This window comes from Vicugna pacos, chromosome 24 (assembly GCF_048564905.1).
Source record: "Vicugna pacos chromosome 24, VicPac4, whole genome shotgun sequence".
Taxonomy (NCBI): domain Eukaryota; kingdom Metazoa; phylum Chordata; class Mammalia; order Artiodactyla; family Camelidae; genus Vicugna; species Vicugna pacos.
Window position 1 is genome coordinate 27,811,949 of NC_133010.1, and position 21,063 is coordinate 27,833,011.

A 21,063-nucleotide genomic window follows, 5' to 3' on the forward strand; every position below is an offset into this window, starting at 1 on the left:
TGAAACCCACAATTTCTGATGACCTAATAATGATCCTTACGTGAAATACTGGCTGCAACTGAGACCAGAATTTAAGAAACGTTGGGTTGAGTGAATTTAAAATGATATATAAGCAATAAATAACTAAAGATTATATAGAACACATAGATAACATGGGTTTAATATATGTGTTTATATAATAGTTTGATAAATATATAACTGTTATTTACATATTATTTAGTGTTACGTAAAATTAAATGTTACAGTTACATACATCATGTTACATATTATCTTTCTACTTATTTATATATGACTGCTCAGAATATTAGTGCTTTTGATAGATTAATTGTACTTGACTCCTACAGAAATGGTAATTAACTTAACCTAGGAAAGTACTGTGAACAGAAATAACTCAAAGGGCACAGAATACCTCTGAGCAAAGGTTTACTGAGTGTCCACTCTGAACAGGAGGTGGAAGGGAGGCAGAAACACGGTACTAAGACAAGCTGTAACAGAGAGTAACCGCTCTGAGAGTACATGGATGTACATCTTCAGTATGACATATTCTCAGATAAAGAGAAATACAGAGAAATTCAGAGTTTCACGTAGCAGGTTTGTCGTTGGTAGTAGTGTTGGTGAAAAAGCCTGAAACGATTTTGTATGTATTGCAGCACTGAGCAAACCAGTCAACACAGTGCTACTGCTCGGAGTCATCAGTGAGGGAGGAGGGACCCACAAACCTCACGTGTGGGGAGAGAAGAGTCCTGCGTGAGAACTGGAGCAGATGTAGTACACACCACAAAACCTACATTCTGCCCCAGCTCCGCCCTCCAAAAGAGGGAGGAGTAACAGCACCCTAGTTTGCAAAGGCTCGCCTAGCCCACTCCCCTCCAAGGAGTCAGGACTCCTCGGGAAATCAGCTGAAATCAGGGTTGGGAAAGAGAAACTGCAAGCTAAGATGAACATCTTCTTGAACCAGAAGGTAACAAAGCGCTCAAAGAATGACAGCGATGTCAAAAGGGTACAAATTCTATGAAATAAGATTTTTTCCAATGGCCTCTATTATAAAACTGAAAATGTTTTTCTGTAAGAGTACCAAAAATTTTTGTGAGAACACACACTACTTTTGGTTATCCATCTGAACTCATGACTAAGTCATCCAAACATGAAAAGGTGGTCAGGTATGAAGTGCCGGATCACCTGCACCACTCTGCTGCCATCCAAATCCTTGCCCAGACCCTGATCCAGGAATCAGAACATCCCAGTCACAGGACAGCAGAGTCTAAAGGAACCTCAGAAACGATCCTGCCCCGTCCATAGGTAATCTGAGCCTGAGGAGCCACACGCACGCACGAAACGACAGAGCGCAGAGACCATGGCACCGAGGCGGCAGGAGCAGCAGTGGGCCTCTGTGAGCCTGCTCCTCCACTCCCACCTGCAGCGGCCCGCGGCCCAGCTGCCCACCACCGATGCCACTGTTTCTGGGGAAGGGCACCCCCGAGTCAACAGTTAGAAACTTCCAGGATAGCACCTGGGGTTTTCATCTGACAACCTTTGAGCTCTTCTTCAAAGGTTGGCCACCTCTGTCTTACAGAACCAGACGTAAGGGATCCCTCTAAAACCTAGAATCTTATGCCTCCACTTTTTACTACCCCAGTAACCGAAGCTGATGGTAAGCCCAACCAAGGTTTCCCATTATTAAATGCAGTGAATTAGTTCTTTCAATGAAAGTAACAACTTTGTTGATTTATTGATTCTATTCATTTTTATCAGGGTGAGTTTAATTAGAAGGCTAGATTAACTATGTGACGATGTAAAATAAAAAGAAATATCTGAAACGGTATTTAAACATTAAGCTTCAAAATATTCCAACACCATCAAAGCACTTACCCACTAGGAAGAGGGGTGATTTGCACAGCGAGCCAAAGATCCAGTTCAGTGTTTCTCAAAAGGAAAGGACATTTTAACAATGCTACAAGAATCAAAGCGGGTTTAGACCCTTCTTTTTAACTCATTCTGAAGTATCTGATGCTCTTAAGATTTGCTAGACAAGTTCCCTCGTGTCCAGGAAATAGAAAAACTAATGTCTTCCTATAAAATGACACAGAATGGCTTTAAAAAGCCACGCTATTCCTAGTATGAAATGGGTCATAAAGAACTCATTGCCTAAACAACACTGTCCTCTTTATCAGACATTTTCAATGTCAAAAGTTGATAATCAGATGATCCTGCTCAATAAGGTACCAGAGGGAACACATCAATGAATATTCCCGCCTTAACAGGCCACTCAGAGCCTTGGCAGTTCACATGGCACACTGTCTGGAATGGCCTCACCTCAATGCAATCACAAATTCTGATGACTCACACAACTATGTGACAGAAATTAAGGCAGTGTTTCAAAAAAATTCACCGATGTTCATGCAGATGAATAATACTTTTAAATTAAGGCAGTACTCCAGTCTTTGGAGTAGAAACCTTAGCATACAGGTGAATGATCACACAGTCACATTATCAACATGATTCAGATCAGCTGAATAAGCAGAAGGCAAACTATGCCCATCAAAGACACAGAAACCTTGTAATCTTCAGGATGAAAAAATGGCCCTCAGAATGATCCTCCAACTTCGTCCTAGGCGACCAAGCTCTGGGCAGTGCCACCTTGCCAGCTTGCCTCTGACCCCCGCCCCGACCCCGTTCAATACATTATTTGTTGAATGCTTACTAAATACTACTGGTAACACTGATGACAAAGTAGCAAACAAGCCAAACATGGTCCTTGCCCCACGGAGCTTACATTTTAGTGAACAGAGACCAAAAAAGCACGGAGCTTACATTTTACTGAACAGAGACCAAAAAAGCAATCAGATAAAATAATTACAACTGGTAATGAATGCTACTAAGGACAGAAAAGGAAGACAAAGAAAACTGCCAGCAAGACTCCACGAGGAGATGGCATTTAAGTAGAGACCTGGAGGCTGGGGAGCAGATCACTGCAGCGCAGGGCTGGGGAAGAAGCTATAGTCCACAACCAGGTAGCAGCCTGCAGTAAGGCCCTGGGAGGGTCTGCAAGGACAGGCGGGGCAGACACCTCAGGCCTTGAAGGACAGTACAGGGAGTTCCAATTTGAGGTCAAGCACGAAGGGAAGCTACTGGAGCGTGAGCTGGTGCTGGGTAGGTTTCCAGGTCAGTCGTGCCACATGAAGAACGCAGCGGAGAGGGTCACAGTGAAAGCCCACAGCCAGTGAGGAGGCTACCGTCGCTATCCTGGAGGGCAATGGGGGCCACCAGCCCGAGGTGGGGCAGCGTCCAGGAAGAGAAGCAGAGGATACAAGATACGACTCAGGAGCACAAGTCATAGGAGCTGCTGGTGGGCTGGGTCAGGGTGAGAAGAAAACCAGGACACCCTGAACATGCTTCATTTTTTCAAGAAAAGTACTCTCAAAGACTTCATCAAAACTGATCAACAAAAGCATTAGTGTAAGATCTCTAATACTTTATAAAACAGAAGTACAGTAAGTATGCTTTTTGGACAGTTCTTACATTAATATTAGAAATAAAAGAGAATAGTTTCGAACAGTTAACAGGCTGAAATTTAGCAACAAACTAATTCCTGCAGCCTAATCACATGTGTATTTCTGAAACATCATGGTCACTGAGGGCTTAGAATCCATGATCAGCATATACTTGTTTGCTGTTTCTGTATCAAGTTAGGACAATGATACTATGTAATTATCAGCTTATATCCATCTCCCCCAACAAAGTCATTTTTGCAAAGGTACATTTTTAATGAGAAAAAAATGCTATGCATTTGACACAAGAAATAGCTACATTAAGGATACTTTTATTTTGACTGTTAAATTATCAAATTATCATCCCCTAGGTCAAACAAATTCACTAGCATAGATGCTCAAAGAGTAACAGGGATTTAGAATTGAGACATAGAAGAAAATTGGGGAAAGGCACTATCCTCACTAACCGACTACAGCGTTTCATCAAGTCTCTTCTTCTGGCTGTCACAAAGAATGAAATAAAATTTAACTTTCCACCACAATGGCCCTGTGCTAACGTATTTTCTTCACAACTACTGATATTTAGCAACAGTTTACGTAAATAAGCCTCTCTCTTAGCCGCCTTGGTAAAACCATGTGGTAGAATAAGAAGAAGCCTTTAGATTTTGACTGTACTCAGTTCAAATGGCAGTTTCATCACTTACTAATTGTATGATATGACTTTAAAATAAGATACTTCCCAGAGTTTCTGCTTTCTCACCTACAAAAAAAGTGATAATTACTACCACAGGAGGCTGATTAAATGCCATTAAATGGGGAAAAAAATGCATTGAAAGGCTCTGCATGATGCCCACAGCAGGGGCTCCACAACCCAGGCTGAGCGCATCATGACAGCCCTGTGGGAAGAAGGGCGACGCGCAAACACGAAAATCGAGCCCCAAGAAGAGCTGGCACAGCGAGTCAGCAGAAAGATCTCAGTTACCCCTCAGGAGTCTTGTGATGAAATGTGTGACAGAGACGTCGAATATAAATGTTTGTGTCTACCAGATTACAACCATGTAAAACAGGTACAGACTTTGAAATACAAAAATTAGATAAATCACATGATGGATTATTGTAAAATTCTGCTTATTTTTCTACTTGTTCACTGAGATCTTTAAAACCATTACCTCTTACTATACACCTGTCCCCAGAGCTTCCTAGCACACACACGCCTCTCCCATGACCGTGTCTGGGGTGATAGTATCAAATGGAGCTAAGCCACGGCTCTGGAGGTGGGAGGTGGGAAGGGAGGCATCACTAGCTATTACTCAAAACTGAAAATAAGAAATCCTGGAGTGGCCACCTGTATCATCAGCCCATAAATAAAGAGACTATAATAAGCTAAATAATGACAGCCCCCCCAAAGATGTCCACGTCCTCATCTCCAGAACCCGTGAATATGTACCTTACATAGCAAAGTGATTCTGCAGCTGTGATTAGGGTCTTGACATGCGGAGAGTATCCTGGGTTACGCAGGTGGGGCCAACATAACCACAAAGAGCCTTGTAAGAGAGAGGCAAGAGAGTCAGAGGAGGAGATGCAATGATGGAAGCAGAGGCTAAAGTGACTTACTACAGGAAGGGGGATACAAAACCAAGGAACGTGGAAAGTCTCTAGAGACTGGATGGAAAGGGCAAGGAACAGATTCTCCCCTGAAGCCTCCAGAAGGAATACAGCCCTGCCAACACCTTGATTTTAGCCCATAAAACCCATTTCCAGTCTTCTAACTGCCAGAACGTAGGACAATAATTTTGTGTTGTTTTAAGCCACAAAATTATTGGTGATTTGTTACAGAAAACAAATACACAAACAATCAAAAAACCAAAGCAGGATAACATCCTCTCACCACCCCACCCATGACCCTCAGGCTGCCCTGTGCACAGGCTAATCCCACAGCGAATGATCCACAGTAAGAACTTACCCACAGGGCACAAGACAATAGAGCACACTGGCTAGGAGCAAGGACTCCAGGCCAGACTTTGGGGTCTGAGCCCCAAGCGGGCTGCTGGCTGTATCTAAGGCCTCTACACCTCACCCTCCACGTGTAAAGTGGAGGTCAGTAACAGTACCTATCGTAAGTATGTTGTGAAGATCAAATGCAATAAAGTAAACTGCTCAGTCTGTTGGCTGTCACACGGTAAGCACTTGATAAACAGTAGCTCTGTCAACCATTTAAGTCTTGGAAGCCATCTTTCCAGTGACAGAATAAGTCAGAAAGACTCTCCTCTTCCAAACCCAAAAAGCTGTAGTCAACAGACTGCTTGGCCTCTCAGATATCTAGACAGAATCGACAAGCCCTCACCTGGGCCCTGGCCTGTGAGTAGGAAGACCACGACCCCACCTGTCCGCTCCCAGCGTCTCCCGCACCTGGACATGCTGTGTCAGCCGCGACAGGCCACGCAGGCACTTCATACATCCACTGAGCTTTTCTGAAGATGCGAGACTCTCCTCCCCTCGCGCTGTCACCATCTCTCTCCACCCTGTCTCCTCCTCCACTGCCTGGCACACCAGAGATGCTTATCTCACCTCTCAAGAACGCCTTCGAAAACTGACAGCACTCTAAGAATATTCTGGTGACCATAATCGTTCATCTTCCTACCCTCAACAACTCTGGTTGAAAACTTCATTCAGATACTCTGACAATGATATTTACAAGACCCCAGCCTTAAAGGAAATGCTATAATCAATGGAACTATTCTGAACACCTCTGCCAGAAATGTATTAAAGACAAAGACATCCATCCAAAATTTCCTGGACATTTCCAGAAATACATGCCATTCAAACCAACCCCACAATCTTTTTAAATTCTAAGAAAATAAATTATGGTCAATGAAATAACTCATTAATACTTAAAATTAATCCATACTTGCTGTATACAGATGGAACATATTCTCCATGCTGGTGCAGTGCCCAGACGTGAGAAGCAATGGTGCAAAACCCTCATCTTATCAGCTGAGGAAGCTCAAGCTCTCAAGAATAAGATGATTTAGTGAAGGTCAAAGAACTGTGACCAGTCGCCCAGGTGCTGACCCAAGCCAGGTGTCCCAGCTCAGTAAGGGAGAGATTAAGAAGACATGGGGGCCTAAAAGTGAAGAGCAGGTCAGCACGGGGGTGGGGGGACGGAGTTCAAGAATATTAAGAATAAATTTTTGCTAAGTATTACTTTGGTTTACCTGTCCCCTGATCATTACAAATAACTGTGGGCAGAGAACAAAAATACTTGGTGTTTAGGTGAGCTTTATTTAAACCGTCTTAATAAAACAAAGAAGCCCCTGAATAGCCATGGGGAATGCACCTAATCACATCTCAACAGATGTGGAGCATAATCTTACCATTTCAAACAAACATAGAAGCATAAAGACATGCACGTGTCCTTGTACAACCCAGTGGTGCTCTTACAAATGATTTTTGACCCTGGCCCTGGTGAGGAACATGACCCTTAATCTCACTACACTATGGACAGAGCAGTCATCTCTTCGCTCAGGGACAATATGTCAGTTTAACAGGTTCCCCCCAGAATTTAACTCTCTTTCCTTGAGCTCATCTGATCCCCAAAGGTAGACTCAGCCCCAAGCCAGGCTCTAGAACCTTCAGCCTCAAGTCACCTTTGCCATAAACTTCAAGTTTATCCCAACTCTGAAACATGGGGGCTTCTGCTTTAATTCTGGGAACTAGTCTGTACTTTGCATCCTAGAACCTGTGACTAAATCTGCTCATTTGAAAAAAAAAAGGGGGGGTGGGCAAGGAAGCCTTGGCTTGGCTTATGACTGCTGGGTGCCTTCCTAGGGACCATCTAGCCCTTGGGCCTAGTATCAGTAACTAAAAACAACTCCAGACCCCCCAGCACAGACCACGGGCTGGCCCTTACCTGCAGCCCGGCCTCCCTTTCTAGTTCTTCCTGCTCCTCCAATGAGCAGGCCCGGCTGGCTGCCTGACAGAACCAGCACCCCAATTTCTGTCCCTCTTCCAGCACCACTGCCTCCCAAATCTAGGGAGAAGTTTGGTCCAGACCCCAAACTCTCCCAAACTAGTCCAAGAGTAAGAAGATATAACTGACCTTGTTCTGCAATAAAAGTTATAATAATACATTTTGTTAATTACTGGAGTGTTACTTTTTTCTTTCTATTCAGCAACCTTAATTAACTAAATCAGCTCATACAACAAATATCACTAAATGTCAAGTATTTTTCACTGGAAAATATTACTTCAGTTTCAGCATAACTTCTTTCAACAAAACTCAAATATAACTTTGTCTGTTTTATGTAATTTGGCAACACTCAAAGACTGTAACAGGAAACGGGCTTCACCTCTCATGCAGATTCTAACCGAACGGCAGCGGCTGCCGAGGATGCTACCTTCAGAAGAGCTCTGCAGGCAAGTGTGACCATGCAGCAATGTTTTCTTTTTCACAGACACATAAGGGGGGTGGGGAGCAGTGCAGAGGTCACATTTCTGACACTCCTGTGTTGGGATCAGATGATGGAAGTTGGGATTCTTTTTGTGTACAGTGTGAATTTGGGTTAACAAATTTCCCTAGTGATATTAATCCAAAAATGAGTTGCCTAAACTTTATGAGACCTCAAAAATACACTGAGATCACAGCACTGTATCACTTTTTTTCAAGAAGGAGGAGAACCTGGAGGGGAACCTCCCCAAGTCAAATTATTTAAAAAAGCTGACTAGCAGGTGATGATCCCAAATATTCTCATATTTCCTGTCAATTGAAGAATTCTGGTTTTTAATACACACTCTGTGTATTCTCTGTAGAACTTCCTCTCCACTGCGGCCTCCATTCACATTTGACACCATCCTAGCCAACAGGAACCCTGCCAGAGAGGTATGTCAGGTACTTCTATCCCAAACTCAAGCTCCTTCAGATATCTGGCAGCCTCGTAACTGCCATCCATATCCACTTGCCCATATATGTTACTTACCCTCTATCAAGATTGGGTGCATCTGCTTTAAACTGTAAAAACTATCTAGGCACACATTTTTAGCTATTTAACCTTTACTATATATATACCAAGAAACACCTTCTTTCTGCAACTAACTTCATAAGTTATATTCTTATTATACCTATCAGTAAAGTACTAAGTTCCTCAAATGCAAGTAGAATAAAAATGATTGTTAACTGCAAAAAGATCAAAGTTAGGAAGCAACTATCATCAGACAATTTTTAAACAAATCTTTAAAAGTTAATCATTTCCCACCAATAAAATTTAATTTTACACACATCAGGCAATAGAATAAGCCAAATGTTTCATCTAAGCTGCGCCTTATCTTACAGTTCGCAAATGAAGTTGGTTCCAACAGTTTAGGGCTGAAAGTTTTATTTACATTACTTTATTACTTATGTAAAGAAGCCCCCCAACACTCCCCAAGGATTTAAAGAGGCTAGATTAAATTATTAATAAATAATATCAAACACGTTAGAAAATAAAGTGAGTGAAAAGCTAAATTCAAGAATACCATATGATTTTTTTAAATGTAAAAGCTAGAATCAATGGTGGTCAAACACGAGCAAACGTCCTCCGTCATTCTGCTGGGCTCTCTTCAGCCCATTACAATCTGCACTAAAGCCCTGGCGTAGCACCTGAGGCAGCCAGGATCTAACGACTGGATGAAGACCAACACTTCAGATTTCATTCAACCTCAAGTATCATTTTATGGACTTCAAATACACATTTACTTAAGACTCTCTTAGTAATTCTTTATCAATCTTGGATCAAAGTAGCCTGAAACATTCAACCTTTTACCAAGGGAAGAAATGGCTCAGTGAAAATATATATGTGTGCAAATATATACATGTCTAAGTATGTATGAGCTGACAAAATGCCCTCACATTAACCCCCTCATTTGTTCTCAACAATTTTCTAAGAAGGGCTAGGCATATATTATTTCCACTTTACAGATAAAGAAATGGCGAGTCAGAGAGGTTAAATGGCTTGCCTGAAGTTATAACTAAGCAATACTAAGTGTCAGAACCAAGAAACAAAACCACATCTTCTACAGCCAACCCTTATGTTCTTTTCATGTGACCATGTGACATTGAACAGTTTATTTGTAACCTTCTGGAAGAGCAAAGGAACTTGGTGGGAAATAACATGACTCCATAGGAAAAATATTTTTCCAGGCCAACTCAATTTCCAGCATGTGTAAGTCATCATCTTCCCACTCCATCCTGCCCCTGCCTTCCCTACCATCCAGGCACCCAGGTGGGAGGTCCGAGCCTTCCAAGATTCCTTCCTTTTTCTCACCCCACATCACAAACTGAATAGCCATGTCCTGTTCTATTTCCTAAATCATTCTCAGTCTGACTCTTTGTCCCCATTCCTACTGCCCTTGTTCAGGCCGCCATCATCTCCTGCCTGAACGGCCATAACACTCCTAACTGGTTTGACAACTTAGAGGCCACTAAGATCTAATGATAGCGTGAAATGCCTCCTGGTGTCTCTGCCCTCAGTTCACTCAGTTCAAACGAGCTTCTACAAAGTTTATCTTTCTGTTTGGAGTAACCTGTCTACACCATTTTCCTGCATAAAATCCTCACATGGCTCTCCGCTGCCTATACAGGCCAGAAGTGCAAACTCAGCCGCAGCACAAAAAGCACTAGGAAACCTGATGCCAGTCGGCGCACCTTTCCAGTCTGTCTCCCTCTCCACCACTCCCACACACATCCGATGCTCCAGGCACCATGGATGCCCACTGCAGAGAAGACAAACAGGTTCAACCTCACGTGCCAACTCCAAATAATTGGTAGTGGCTGCCTGAAGCACCCTGGTGAGATCTCTGGAGCTGCTTACACATTCAGCAGCAAAAAATGTGATGACTGATTAAGTAGTGTCTGCTTTTGGAATGGCGAAGTGGGTGTCAGCACAAATGCCATACTACAATCCGTGTACCATTGTTCTTTGAATAGTTCTTCCACATTTCTAAGCCTTTATGTTGACTGTTGCATCTGCCTAACAAGTTCTCCTTTTATCCCACTGCTTATCCCTCAAGATCTCCAGAAAATAGACCTCCACTGAGAAACCTGCCTCACATCACACTGAGCACTCTCCCCTGCACTCACAGAGCTTTCTGTACATGTCTCTATTATTTTGGAATTACTGTACTGTGTTAATTTATGCACCTGTGATCTTGAGTGTATGGGTGCACTTCCTTCCTCTCTTTCTCTTCAACATCTTGTACAGTTTACCTAGAAGGCACACAAATACTGGTGAAATGAATAACTGAAGACATGTAATAGGGGGTTCTTCTAACATATTTTCACTAAAATCCAGGAGGAAATGGCTAGTCTCAGGACCAGACAATCCACAGTGACTGTTAATGGCATTCTACTACTACTAACCATTTATTTCCATATATATCTTCATTTCCCAGAAATACAAATACTAAGGGAGTACATCAGATGGAATTTGGCTTCCAATGAGATTAGGCAGGGGAGAAAGTGGGAACTATGAGGGAAAAAGACAACAGACCCAATTTTAAAAAATGCATTAGCACAAGTAGTATAAAAAGATCTAAGAGTCAGTTTTCAGAAGCTAAATGTGGGTCAGCAAATCTTGTTATTATGAGGGATACAGCCTTTCCATATACATGACCCCAATCAAATCCTTACTAAATTTACACTAATGTCCCAGACTGATTTTAGTTTGAATTCAACAGTGGCATACCTGCACTAAAGTAAATACTAAAGGGAGTTGATGTTAGACACAAGAAAAGTGGCCGCGTTTCACTGACCTCCCTTCAGCTCCAGTATACCCAAGTTTACACCCAACATAGATTCCTCTGGTGTCAGTTCCCAGGTATCTCTCCCTTCTAATAAACATGTTGTGCAAACGGCTCTCTCAGAACCTCCCTACTCAACATGGCTCTGCAGTATTCCATAAGCAACTGCTGAACAAAGGAGTGGATATACCAACCAGCAGACAACAGTGGCCATGCCAGTAAAAGGAAGACACCAGAAAGGGTGTTTCCCAAATCTAACAAAGTTTGAACAAAAATAATAAAACCTTTTAACATTTCAATTGTTCTTCTATATTAAAAATAAAACAATCTCAGTAGCAATAAGGACACCCAGCCCTGAGCTCCTTGGAGATACATCTAATTCTGGGGCTGGGGCGGAAAATATACGAGATACACCTTGCAGCATCCTGTAGTGCCAGAAAGAAGCCATGTGCTCAAAACACAAAACGGGCACAAAGGGAAGCGGGCACCAGCCTGAAAGAGCTTCCAATGGCCACAGCTGGAACAATTTAGGAAGAAAGAAAGGAAGAAAGGAAGGAAGGAAGGAAGGAAGAAAGGAAGGAAGAAAGGAAGAAAGAAAGAGGTAATGGATAACAACCGAAGTATAAAATACACATGAATCTAGACTTAATAAATGACTGAATAAGTAAATGAGGGAGAAGAGTCAAGTCTTCCTCACAGAATACCAAATAATACTAAGCAGATACTCACTGCTGCAGGAAGAGCCCCCTTAAATGCAGGCTGGACCCAGTGACTCCTTCCCAAAGAATAAAGTATAAAAAAGGTAAACAGTTACTCTTTGGTAGAGAAACCTGGCAACCAAGGTGCCCATCACCCGTGGTGCTGTGGGACATCCCGGGCCCCAGCCCTATGTGATGAGAGGAGCCCTTCCCCTCTCTGGTACTCTCCGCTCAAACACACAACCCATCCTCGTTAGGAAAACACCAGACAAACCTAACTGGGAGGACACTGTGCAGAACCCCCAACCTGTACTCCTCAGGACTGTCAAGGTCGTGGGAAACAGGGAAAGTCTGAGAAACGGCCACAGAGCAGAAGAGACTAAGGAGACATGACAACCAAATGCAGGAAGGTTTCCCAGGTGGGGTTCTGAAACAGAAAAAGGACACCAACAGAAAAACTAGGGCAATCCAAATGAAGTCTGCAGTTTAGCTAAGAGTAACGTGCGGTTAGTCAGTTCTGACCAACATACCCAGTAACATAAGATGCTGACATTAGGGGAACCAGATGAAAGGCACACGGGAACTCTCTACACTATCTTCGCAATTTTCCTTCAATCTAAAATTATCTCAAAATAAAAAGTTTGTTTGAAAACATATTTGGTAATTTGGCAACACAGAATCTTTCCCGCATAGTTTTAAACAAGTATTTGGGAGAGGATAGTTTCTTCTTTTCTACTTGGCCCACAGGAAGCAAATGGGAAGTTTACATGGTCCAATGACACTATTACGAAGGTGGGGTGAGAACTGTCGCCATTTCACAGAACCTACAAAGCAGGAAAGTGATTCTGACCTTACAAATAAAACAGGCAGACTACGACTTATCGTCTCCTCTTATCAACATATAGTCCTTGGTAGACCAATGATTTTTTTCTTCTAAAGCTGAATCAAAACTCTTAGTAAGGCAAATGACTTCCCAACAGAGTCCCAACTTACTTACATATCAGTATCTGTAAATGAGTAGTATTTTTCCACCATGTTCCTTTGCATAAGGCAGAAATGCAGATACAAAAAGCACAAATGTATTATCCCAAAATTTCTCCCAAAAATGTCTGTGGCCACTCCCACACAGCCCAACTCAACTGGAAATACACCAGAAAGCAAACTGGAGTCAAAAAGTGACAGCAATCTTAACTGATTATGGTTAAGACATCTTAATTTTGCAAATGATCATCTGAACACATGATTAAAGCCCCTCTCAGGGACCTATAAGGGGACTGTGTAAGGAGTGGGCTCCAAGCTGAGCCGCACTAGCTTCATGGTAAACTGATCACTGATTATGTTCTATTTCCTCCTCAATAATGACTACAACTATTTATGATTAAATCACACACAAAACCTGAACACTGCATGCACACAGTATGGACTCAATGCATATTTTAAAAACTGAATTAACGCCACATATTTGGACATACTGTACAAGCGGAATAATTCTTACCTATTGCTGTAACTTGATAAGGTATTTCACCAACCCCTAATACTGTCATTCACACACAACCTCTACCCTGTACACACACACACAAACCTCAAGTATTCCTTTCATTTAATAATCAGGATGTGAACACTCAAGAAAAATACCAAGAGTGAACAAAATTAATAGTGAAAACAGGTTTTCACTATTTCAATCTTCTCCACAAATATTCTGTCTCTCTTTAAAACCAAATAGGATATTATTCCAAGACCACTTCCCCCACCAAATTAGCATGAACTTGCTGAGAAGCTTGACTGATCATATCCTCTATTCAAATCCCAAACAAAGCCCCAATGTTCCCTATACCAAGGAATCCCTTTATTAATATGCACGCAGGCCTTCGCTGTTTCTCCCAGGAAAACCTATTACCAGTCTTAAGATTATTTTAAATCAAGATGTGCTCATAATTTTTTAAATGTTCCTTATACATCTAATGCTAAGGGTACATAAAAAATTTTGAAATCAAAGTCAAACAAGTTATTTTCGTCAGATGGCTATTTACAAGTCTATGAGGCTGCTTAGACCATGCAATGTTTCTAAGCTCTAGTACTACTGTGAATAATTCTTTGTGGCATCCCAGAAAAAACACGTTCTAATCTTGTGGAGACTGAAATATAACCTAAACTCCATCAATGACCACTTTCTAAAGCATGTGTATACCATAAGGTGTTTAAAGGCCAGATAGGTGTACTGCTGACAAACAGGCGTATATGAAGAGCCTGAGTGTCTTTAACTAGTTAATTAATGGTGTGATGAAATTGATGAAAACTTCATCAACCTGTATGTAGTAAACTTTTACCAAACAGTAAGGTCTTTTTATAACTTCAAGTGTATAAACATTGGGGAAAATAAAATTTTAAGCCACCTAATACAAACCATATGCCCTCCTGATTCTAATCAACGCCCTCCTGTCATCACAAATACTTCATAAAATACACTGTTTCAAGACCACGATTCATAATTTAATCTCTTTTTCTTAAGATATCCTCTAAAGAACTCATTTTTTCCTCTTTAATCTCTTTCAATCCTATATCACAATGCTTTCATGGTCATGTTAGTATATGGCTTTAAGTTACGTATGAATGCTAAATAAAATTACTTATTCTTCATTGTTTTCTTCCAGTACTGGTTTCATTTCCATGCCTTCCACATTTTCCTATTTCTCTTAGAGTATATTCCTAAATTTTTAATTCAACCTGAACATGAATATTCTGTACATCAATACTATTAAAAGCAAACAAGGATTACAATCAAATATTGCTACATTCAACCCCAAAACAGGCTGTATGAAGTGCTGAATGAATGTGAAGTGCTCTTTCTTTCTATGGGATTAAATGGAGCGATATTGCTGATAGTGGTTAAGAACCAACTATTCAACACAACAGCAGGACAGTGGCCAGCTGAGATTCCCTTACTTGAGAATTACAGCCGGGATCCATTTCTCCACACTGACCACAATCCTGGGCACCACCCATCATCTGCCTAGACCAGTGGTTCTCCACAGGGGACATGCGGTCATGCTTGGAGACTCTTTAGAGTCACAACCAGGGGGAGGAGACAGGACCAGACTGGCATTTGGTGGGCAGAGACCAGGGACACTGCTAAACATCCTACGCAGGCACAGGACAGCTCCCACGACAAAGAGTTATTCAGACAAAAATGTCAGCACTGTGGCTGAGAAACCCTGCCCTAGACATGCATCCCAATTCTAAGTAAAAATACAGAACAGCTGGACAGAGGCTCCATGGTGGTGTGAAAGGCCTACAGGATTAGAGGAGGAAGGGAACCAAGTTATTGAGTACCTGCTCCATTCTGAACCTTGCATTAGTCACTACACATACCATCTCACTGAAACCTCAATGCTGCAAAAAAAGTGATCTATTCTCATTTTACAGATGAGAAGGTGGCAATCAGGGAGGTTAAGGAACTTAATCAAGGTAACTCAGCTAGACAGGGAAGGCATTATGATCCCAGTTCAAACCAAATCTGTTTCATTTCATAATATTATAAAGCCTAGAGATTAAAAGACTTGAATTTAATTCAAAGTTATCAGTATGAATTCGAGCACATCACTTAACTTCCTAAACCTTCATTTAGAAAGTAAGTTAAAAGATAATGTATGAAAATGTAACTGCTTTTGACTGCCAACATACATCATGTCACACATCTTACAATGGAAAAGAAAGTGCTTCTTAGAACGGAGGTGTCATGATAACTACTCTTCCTTAAAAGTAGAAATTATACAAGTGTGCATATACCAAATTAAACAGCATTTTCAAGAATCAAAATTAAATGTTCAGAAGACACTGTGCCTTCTACAGCCACCCAACTACTCTTATTACTAGGAGGAAATAAAATTGTCTAATATAAGCAATATCTTAGTATGAACTTTTCAGATTTTTACTCAATTGACCCTAAAATGCTCAAGACCGTATCAGCAACTTTGGGCTCTCAGCAACTGGCAACAAAGGTCATGAGCAGAACAAAGGAGGAAGAGGATGGATTCCAAGTCCATTACTGCTGCTGTGGGAAACAACTCTGCTATTCTCTCCAGAAAGACAGTGTGTTACACTGAGTGAACATGTTATCATTCATACTAATGACAGTCATGAATGAATTCTAAAATCTGTTTACCTGACATCAAAAATAATAAATGCTCTGTAGAAACTGAAAGAATTGATAAGTTATCTTGACTGTTTTCTATTTTAACCGACTTAATAAGAATTATCATTAAATGTCATTTTACTAATTCTGTCAGTTACTAATTCTGTCTGTAAAATGTCATTTTACATCTTCACCTTAATCATTTTGACACTTCCATCAACTTTTCTAAAAGTGAGGGTGGATCTTTTTTAACGTTTTTAAAAAATTCGTCTCTCAAAAGACTGCAGTAGATAAAAACAGACAGGTGAAACCTATTATCAACCCCCTCTTCATCATCAGTAGATAGCTGGGTAAGCCCTAGATGTTGATGGGGAGGTGACAACGCTGAATAACTTACAGCAGACAATGACCTACGTAGGATCCACCGTATCTCTTTATCCGGTATCTTGTCAACTTATTTCACAAGCTTGTTTTTCATCACAACAAACTGTTACGCTCATGGAAACTGTATTACTTCTTACTTTTTAGAAGATAATAAAAAACATAATTCAGTCTCTTCTATGCCTCCCAAAATAGCAGAATTCTCAGGGCCCAGATTTCCTTCTATTTCCAACCGAGGGAATGTCGCTGACAATCTTGAAAAGTACGACTGGCCGACGGCTCCTCGCGAAAGGCGCAGCCCTCCCGCCGGCACAATTACCGCGACCAGGCGAAGCTGGGCCAGTACGAGCGCGCAGAAACGGCCTCCCGCGCTCGGGGGGCGCGACCCACTCCCCTTCCGACCTGCTGGCGCGGGGGCCCCACGGCGGCGCACTGACCCTCGGACCCCGCACCCCTACTGCGCCGCCGCCGGGGCCCCCGCCCACGCTCCCAGCTACGTGGGCCGCGCTCCGCCGCAGGCCCGGCCCGCTTCCCCCGCCTCTCGAGGCGGTGGGGGTCGCGGGACGGAAAGGCCCGTGGCGGCGGCGGGGGTCCTCCGTGTGGCCGGGAGCTGTGGGGGGGCGACCTCCGTGGGGCCGGGGGCTGTGGGGGAGCGACCTCCGTGGGGCCGGGGGCTGTGGGGGGGCGACCTCCGTGGGGCCGGAGCCTGTGGGGCCGGGGGCTGTGGCTGGCGGTGGGGGGACGGCCCGCGGCGCGGCCCTCCTGCGGGAGGAGCGGGGTCGAGGGGCGGGCGGCGGCTCACCGGCGGCGGGGCCCGGCTCTCCTCCGTCCTCGGCGGCGGGCGCCAGCGTGACGGCGCCATCCCTCCACACGCGGACCTGCGCGGCCGAGCGCACGCGGCGGCGGGGCTGGCGGCGGCCGGCGTCCGCGGCGCGCAGGGAGCCGCAGCACTGGTAGCACACGGCCCACGCCTGCTCCTCGTTGATGGGCTGGTTGTAGAGCCGCAGGATCTCCTCCAGGCTCAGCGCGTCCTGCGGGCCCGCGGCCGCCCCGGGGCCCGGCGGCCCCTCGCCTCCCTCCGGGCCGGCCGGCTGAGCCATCCCGCGGGTCGCGCCGCGTCTCCTCAGCTGCAGAGCATCGTCTCGACGCGGCGCCGCCGCCGCCTCATCCCCGGAACCCCGCCCAGCGGGCCGCGCGCGTTGCCGGGGGAACGGGGCGGGGACGGGGTGGGACTGGGCGGGGGACCGGGCAGAGGACGGGCCGGGAGCCGGGCTGGAGGACCGGGCCGGAGAACCGGGCGGGGGAAGGGCTTGGGGACACGGCGACAGGGCGCGCCCCTGACAAGATCGCCGCCTGCGCGCGGCAGCGCAATGGCGTCCGCGGCCCCGCCCCCAGCGCAGCGCTCGGGGGCCCGCCCCGTGGCTCGAGCCCCGCCCCTGCGCGCTGGGTTCGCCCCGCCCCCGCCGCGCGCCGGCTCGGGCCCGAGGTTTCCCCTTGAGCTGCAGTGGCCTCCGCGAAAGGCGGGTGGAAGCGCCCCGGCCCTGGCGCTCTCTCCCGGTCCCCGGGCCCTGCTCTGCTCTGCCGGCTACGGTCGGCCTCCACGCGCCGGACCGTTGGCTTGGAAAACGTCCCTCCGCATCCCCCCTCCATCCCAAGCCCCCGAGGCGTTTGTGAGTTGGCTCACTGGCTTCTCCCAGGCGCACAGGTCAGGCCAGCGATGCCAGCTTGTCGCTGGTAATCCGCAGACGTTCGTCCCAGCGTCCTTCGGACTCGCCTCACGAAGGAGGGGATGATGTCCCGGTGACCACCCGCATCGCAGCCCAGTTAACCGAGTCTGTGCATACCTCCTGGAGCCAACAGCACAGGGACAGTCAGCCATAAAATAAAGGCCTCCAGGCCTCGGTGGACTCATTAAGCAGGCAATGAAACAGATAGTTCTTAGATAAAACAATCGCTCGTTAGCGAGTTTACTGGTAACACTCCTCCCTGAGACTAGGCCTGTGTGAGAACCTTACAGAGCTGAAAGCATCCACCAAGTAAGAACTGCACCTGTGTCAGTACCGATACACCCCCTCAGGCAGCCTGATGCGCAGTACTAGACGCTGCGCGCTCAGCAACTGCACCTTGCGCGGGAAATGACGGCAGCCTATTAGAAACGCCTGAGACACCGCAGCGCATACAGCGGAGCGGGAGAAGAGGAAAGCAAGAGGATACGAAGGGAGACATTGCAAGACAGGGAGGACAAAGCTTCTCCCCGGGCACCTTATTGTAATTTCATTACAAGATGTACAGAACAAACTCTAAGTAACGTCACTTTATGGGTTCATAACCCTGTTTGTAAAAACGCACTGTGTGCTTCAGCCCTGAAAAGGTCTATTCCTCATATGCTACAGATAGGGTGGATAAATACATAAAACCTCTTGATTGAAAACACAGAAACAACTCCTAACAGTTGCTATTTTAAAAGTTGAGATCCTGCATGAATTTTGAAAATACAGAGAGGGCTTTAAAATACTAGTTTGAACCATGCAGAAACAGTGGAATGGTCTACTTTTATGGACACCACCGCCATCTTCCGGCCTTGGGGAGTATTGCTGCACTTGGACAGCTACAGCCAAAAATCAGTAACATTTTGGTCCTTACCTCACCCCTAAAAGACAAGTAAATGACTTAATCAACTGAGCAATCCATGAGCCAGACACTTGCCACTCTGGCACAGAGCAGCGAGTAAATCTCCACGTAAAGATAACAATAACAGGAAGGAGGAAGGAAATGGAAGTGAGGAATGGAAATCCAAATTTTACTCAAATGTTATCTTTAAAAATTAAGGGGTATTCTTAAAAACAAATCCCCATCAGAAGGATCATTTCCCTTTCCTAAGTGATAACTTTTAAAATAAAAATACATTTTGGGTAGAAAAACATCTTGTCACTGAATCACAGGAACATACAATATTGCAAACAGCAAAAGGGTTTTTGTTGTCAAACACAAATTCATGATTGATATATTTAAATTTCTTGACTTCATGAGCTTATATGGACTTAACGTGAGGCAAGATGACAAGGAAAATGTTTAATGTTCTTTGTACGCAGAGAAAAAAAGGTAACTCTTTAAAAATCCTGGCCATCTTCTATTATAAATCTAGTCATTGTATAAACTGAATAGTTGATGCTTCTTTATATAAAGATGGTATAATTTTTATCTCATTTTCAGAAGCCTTTGCAGTTTTGATAAGCCCCACTGTCCATCACCCCCGGGACTCTTAGAAAGTGACTGCTGACAATTCAAAGGCTGTCAGGGTCCAGCACTCTCTCAGCAGGTCTAAGTAACACTGTCAGGGTAACCTGAAACCTGCCCATCTTCTCATTTTCAATTCAGACTCAAATCCCTTCATGTTCCATATAATTAGTTCCAATTTCTGTCATTGATTTTATTTTTTGCTTCTGTGGCTTCACTTTTTAAAAATCGCTCTATACAATTAAAATGTCTGAACAATTTGTATCATTATGTGAATGCCTTTTTCAAAGTGCTGTGAGATCTGTGAAACATGGTGGCATGTGTTACACAGAATCTCATTTGAGTTTTTGCTGATTTTGTTGTTATATTTATTTAAAAATGGAATCATTAAAATGTTTCCTAATCTTATATTTACTTATAACTTTTGCAGAATTAGTGTACTTCGTGCTCCATACTCTGGATATGCTGGCTGAGCTGCTCCAAGTCTTTCAGGGAGCACAATTTGCCTGTTCAGCACAAGCTTATCCCAGACAACTTCCAGACAATTGCTCCTAAGAGGCACATTCACCTAGAAAAGTGCACCAAAAAGGAAAAAAAATAGAACAGCATTTTTTTTCAGTGTTACAACTGAATTTTCACTGTCCACAACTATAATACCTTATAACTTTATAGTGATATTTTATACTTTCAGAGTTGCACAACTTGAAGCTCAGACATTACTATCCCTGTCTTACAGATGACCAGACAAAAGGCTAGTAATGAAAGTGGTGGGACGGGGACCAGGCCTCCTGATGGGTCCGGCTCCCTCGGGTACGTGACAATGTCTCTCTAAGCTGGCCCAGAGCAAGAAAAAAGTCTTTACACTTCATCCCACACTGCACCAAACCAGAATACATAAAAACAGGTGCTTTAAAATTAGTATGTACCAATATCATTGGTTACACTTTCAATATTTTAAACACTTTGAATGAATGATGTGATGCCCCATGTCCTCTGATTGGTCCTTGTGAATCCCTTAGCACTTAAGTTTCACCATAGGGGCCGTCCCCCCATAGTAGTCATCTTCAAAGTGATCTAGGTAACTGCATCCCTCAGAGGGCTGTAAACAATCACTCCTCTAAGGACGCTAATTCCATCAACAATCCTAAATGCAATGTGAAACTCATCTCTTGTCATTTTGGTTATCAGATTGAATGTTAACCAAAAATCTTCAGTTAGTCATGAAAACTAGCATGTGACCTTATATGCAGAACTAGACATACACATGGCAGGTAAGAACACAACAAAAGTGGTTTCTCATGTCTGTAAACTTGTAAATTAATTAGCTTTTTTCTTTCCTATGGCGAAGATACAT

At 43.9% G+C, this 21,063-nt stretch overlaps 1 protein-coding gene across 13 annotated transcripts in view; it reads right to left on the reverse strand.

Moving 5' to 3' along the window:
- Positions 1-17,826, reverse strand: part of SPIRE1 (spire type actin nucleation factor 1) — a 156,361-nt gene extending 138,535 nt beyond the window's left edge. For 3 of the 13 annotated variants that reach the window (XM_072949323.1, XM_072949322.1, XM_072949321.1), the window contains exon 1: positions 17,275-17,824. In XM_072949323.1, the coding sequence (XP_072805424.1) occupies positions 17,275-17,572 (298 nt within the window). In that variant the 5' untranslated portion in view covers positions 17,573-17,824. The other 10 variants (XR_012063947.1, XR_012063948.1, XM_072949329.1 and 7 more) reach the window with 8 other exon arrangements.
- Positions 17,827-21,063: the final 3,237 nt, after the last annotated feature.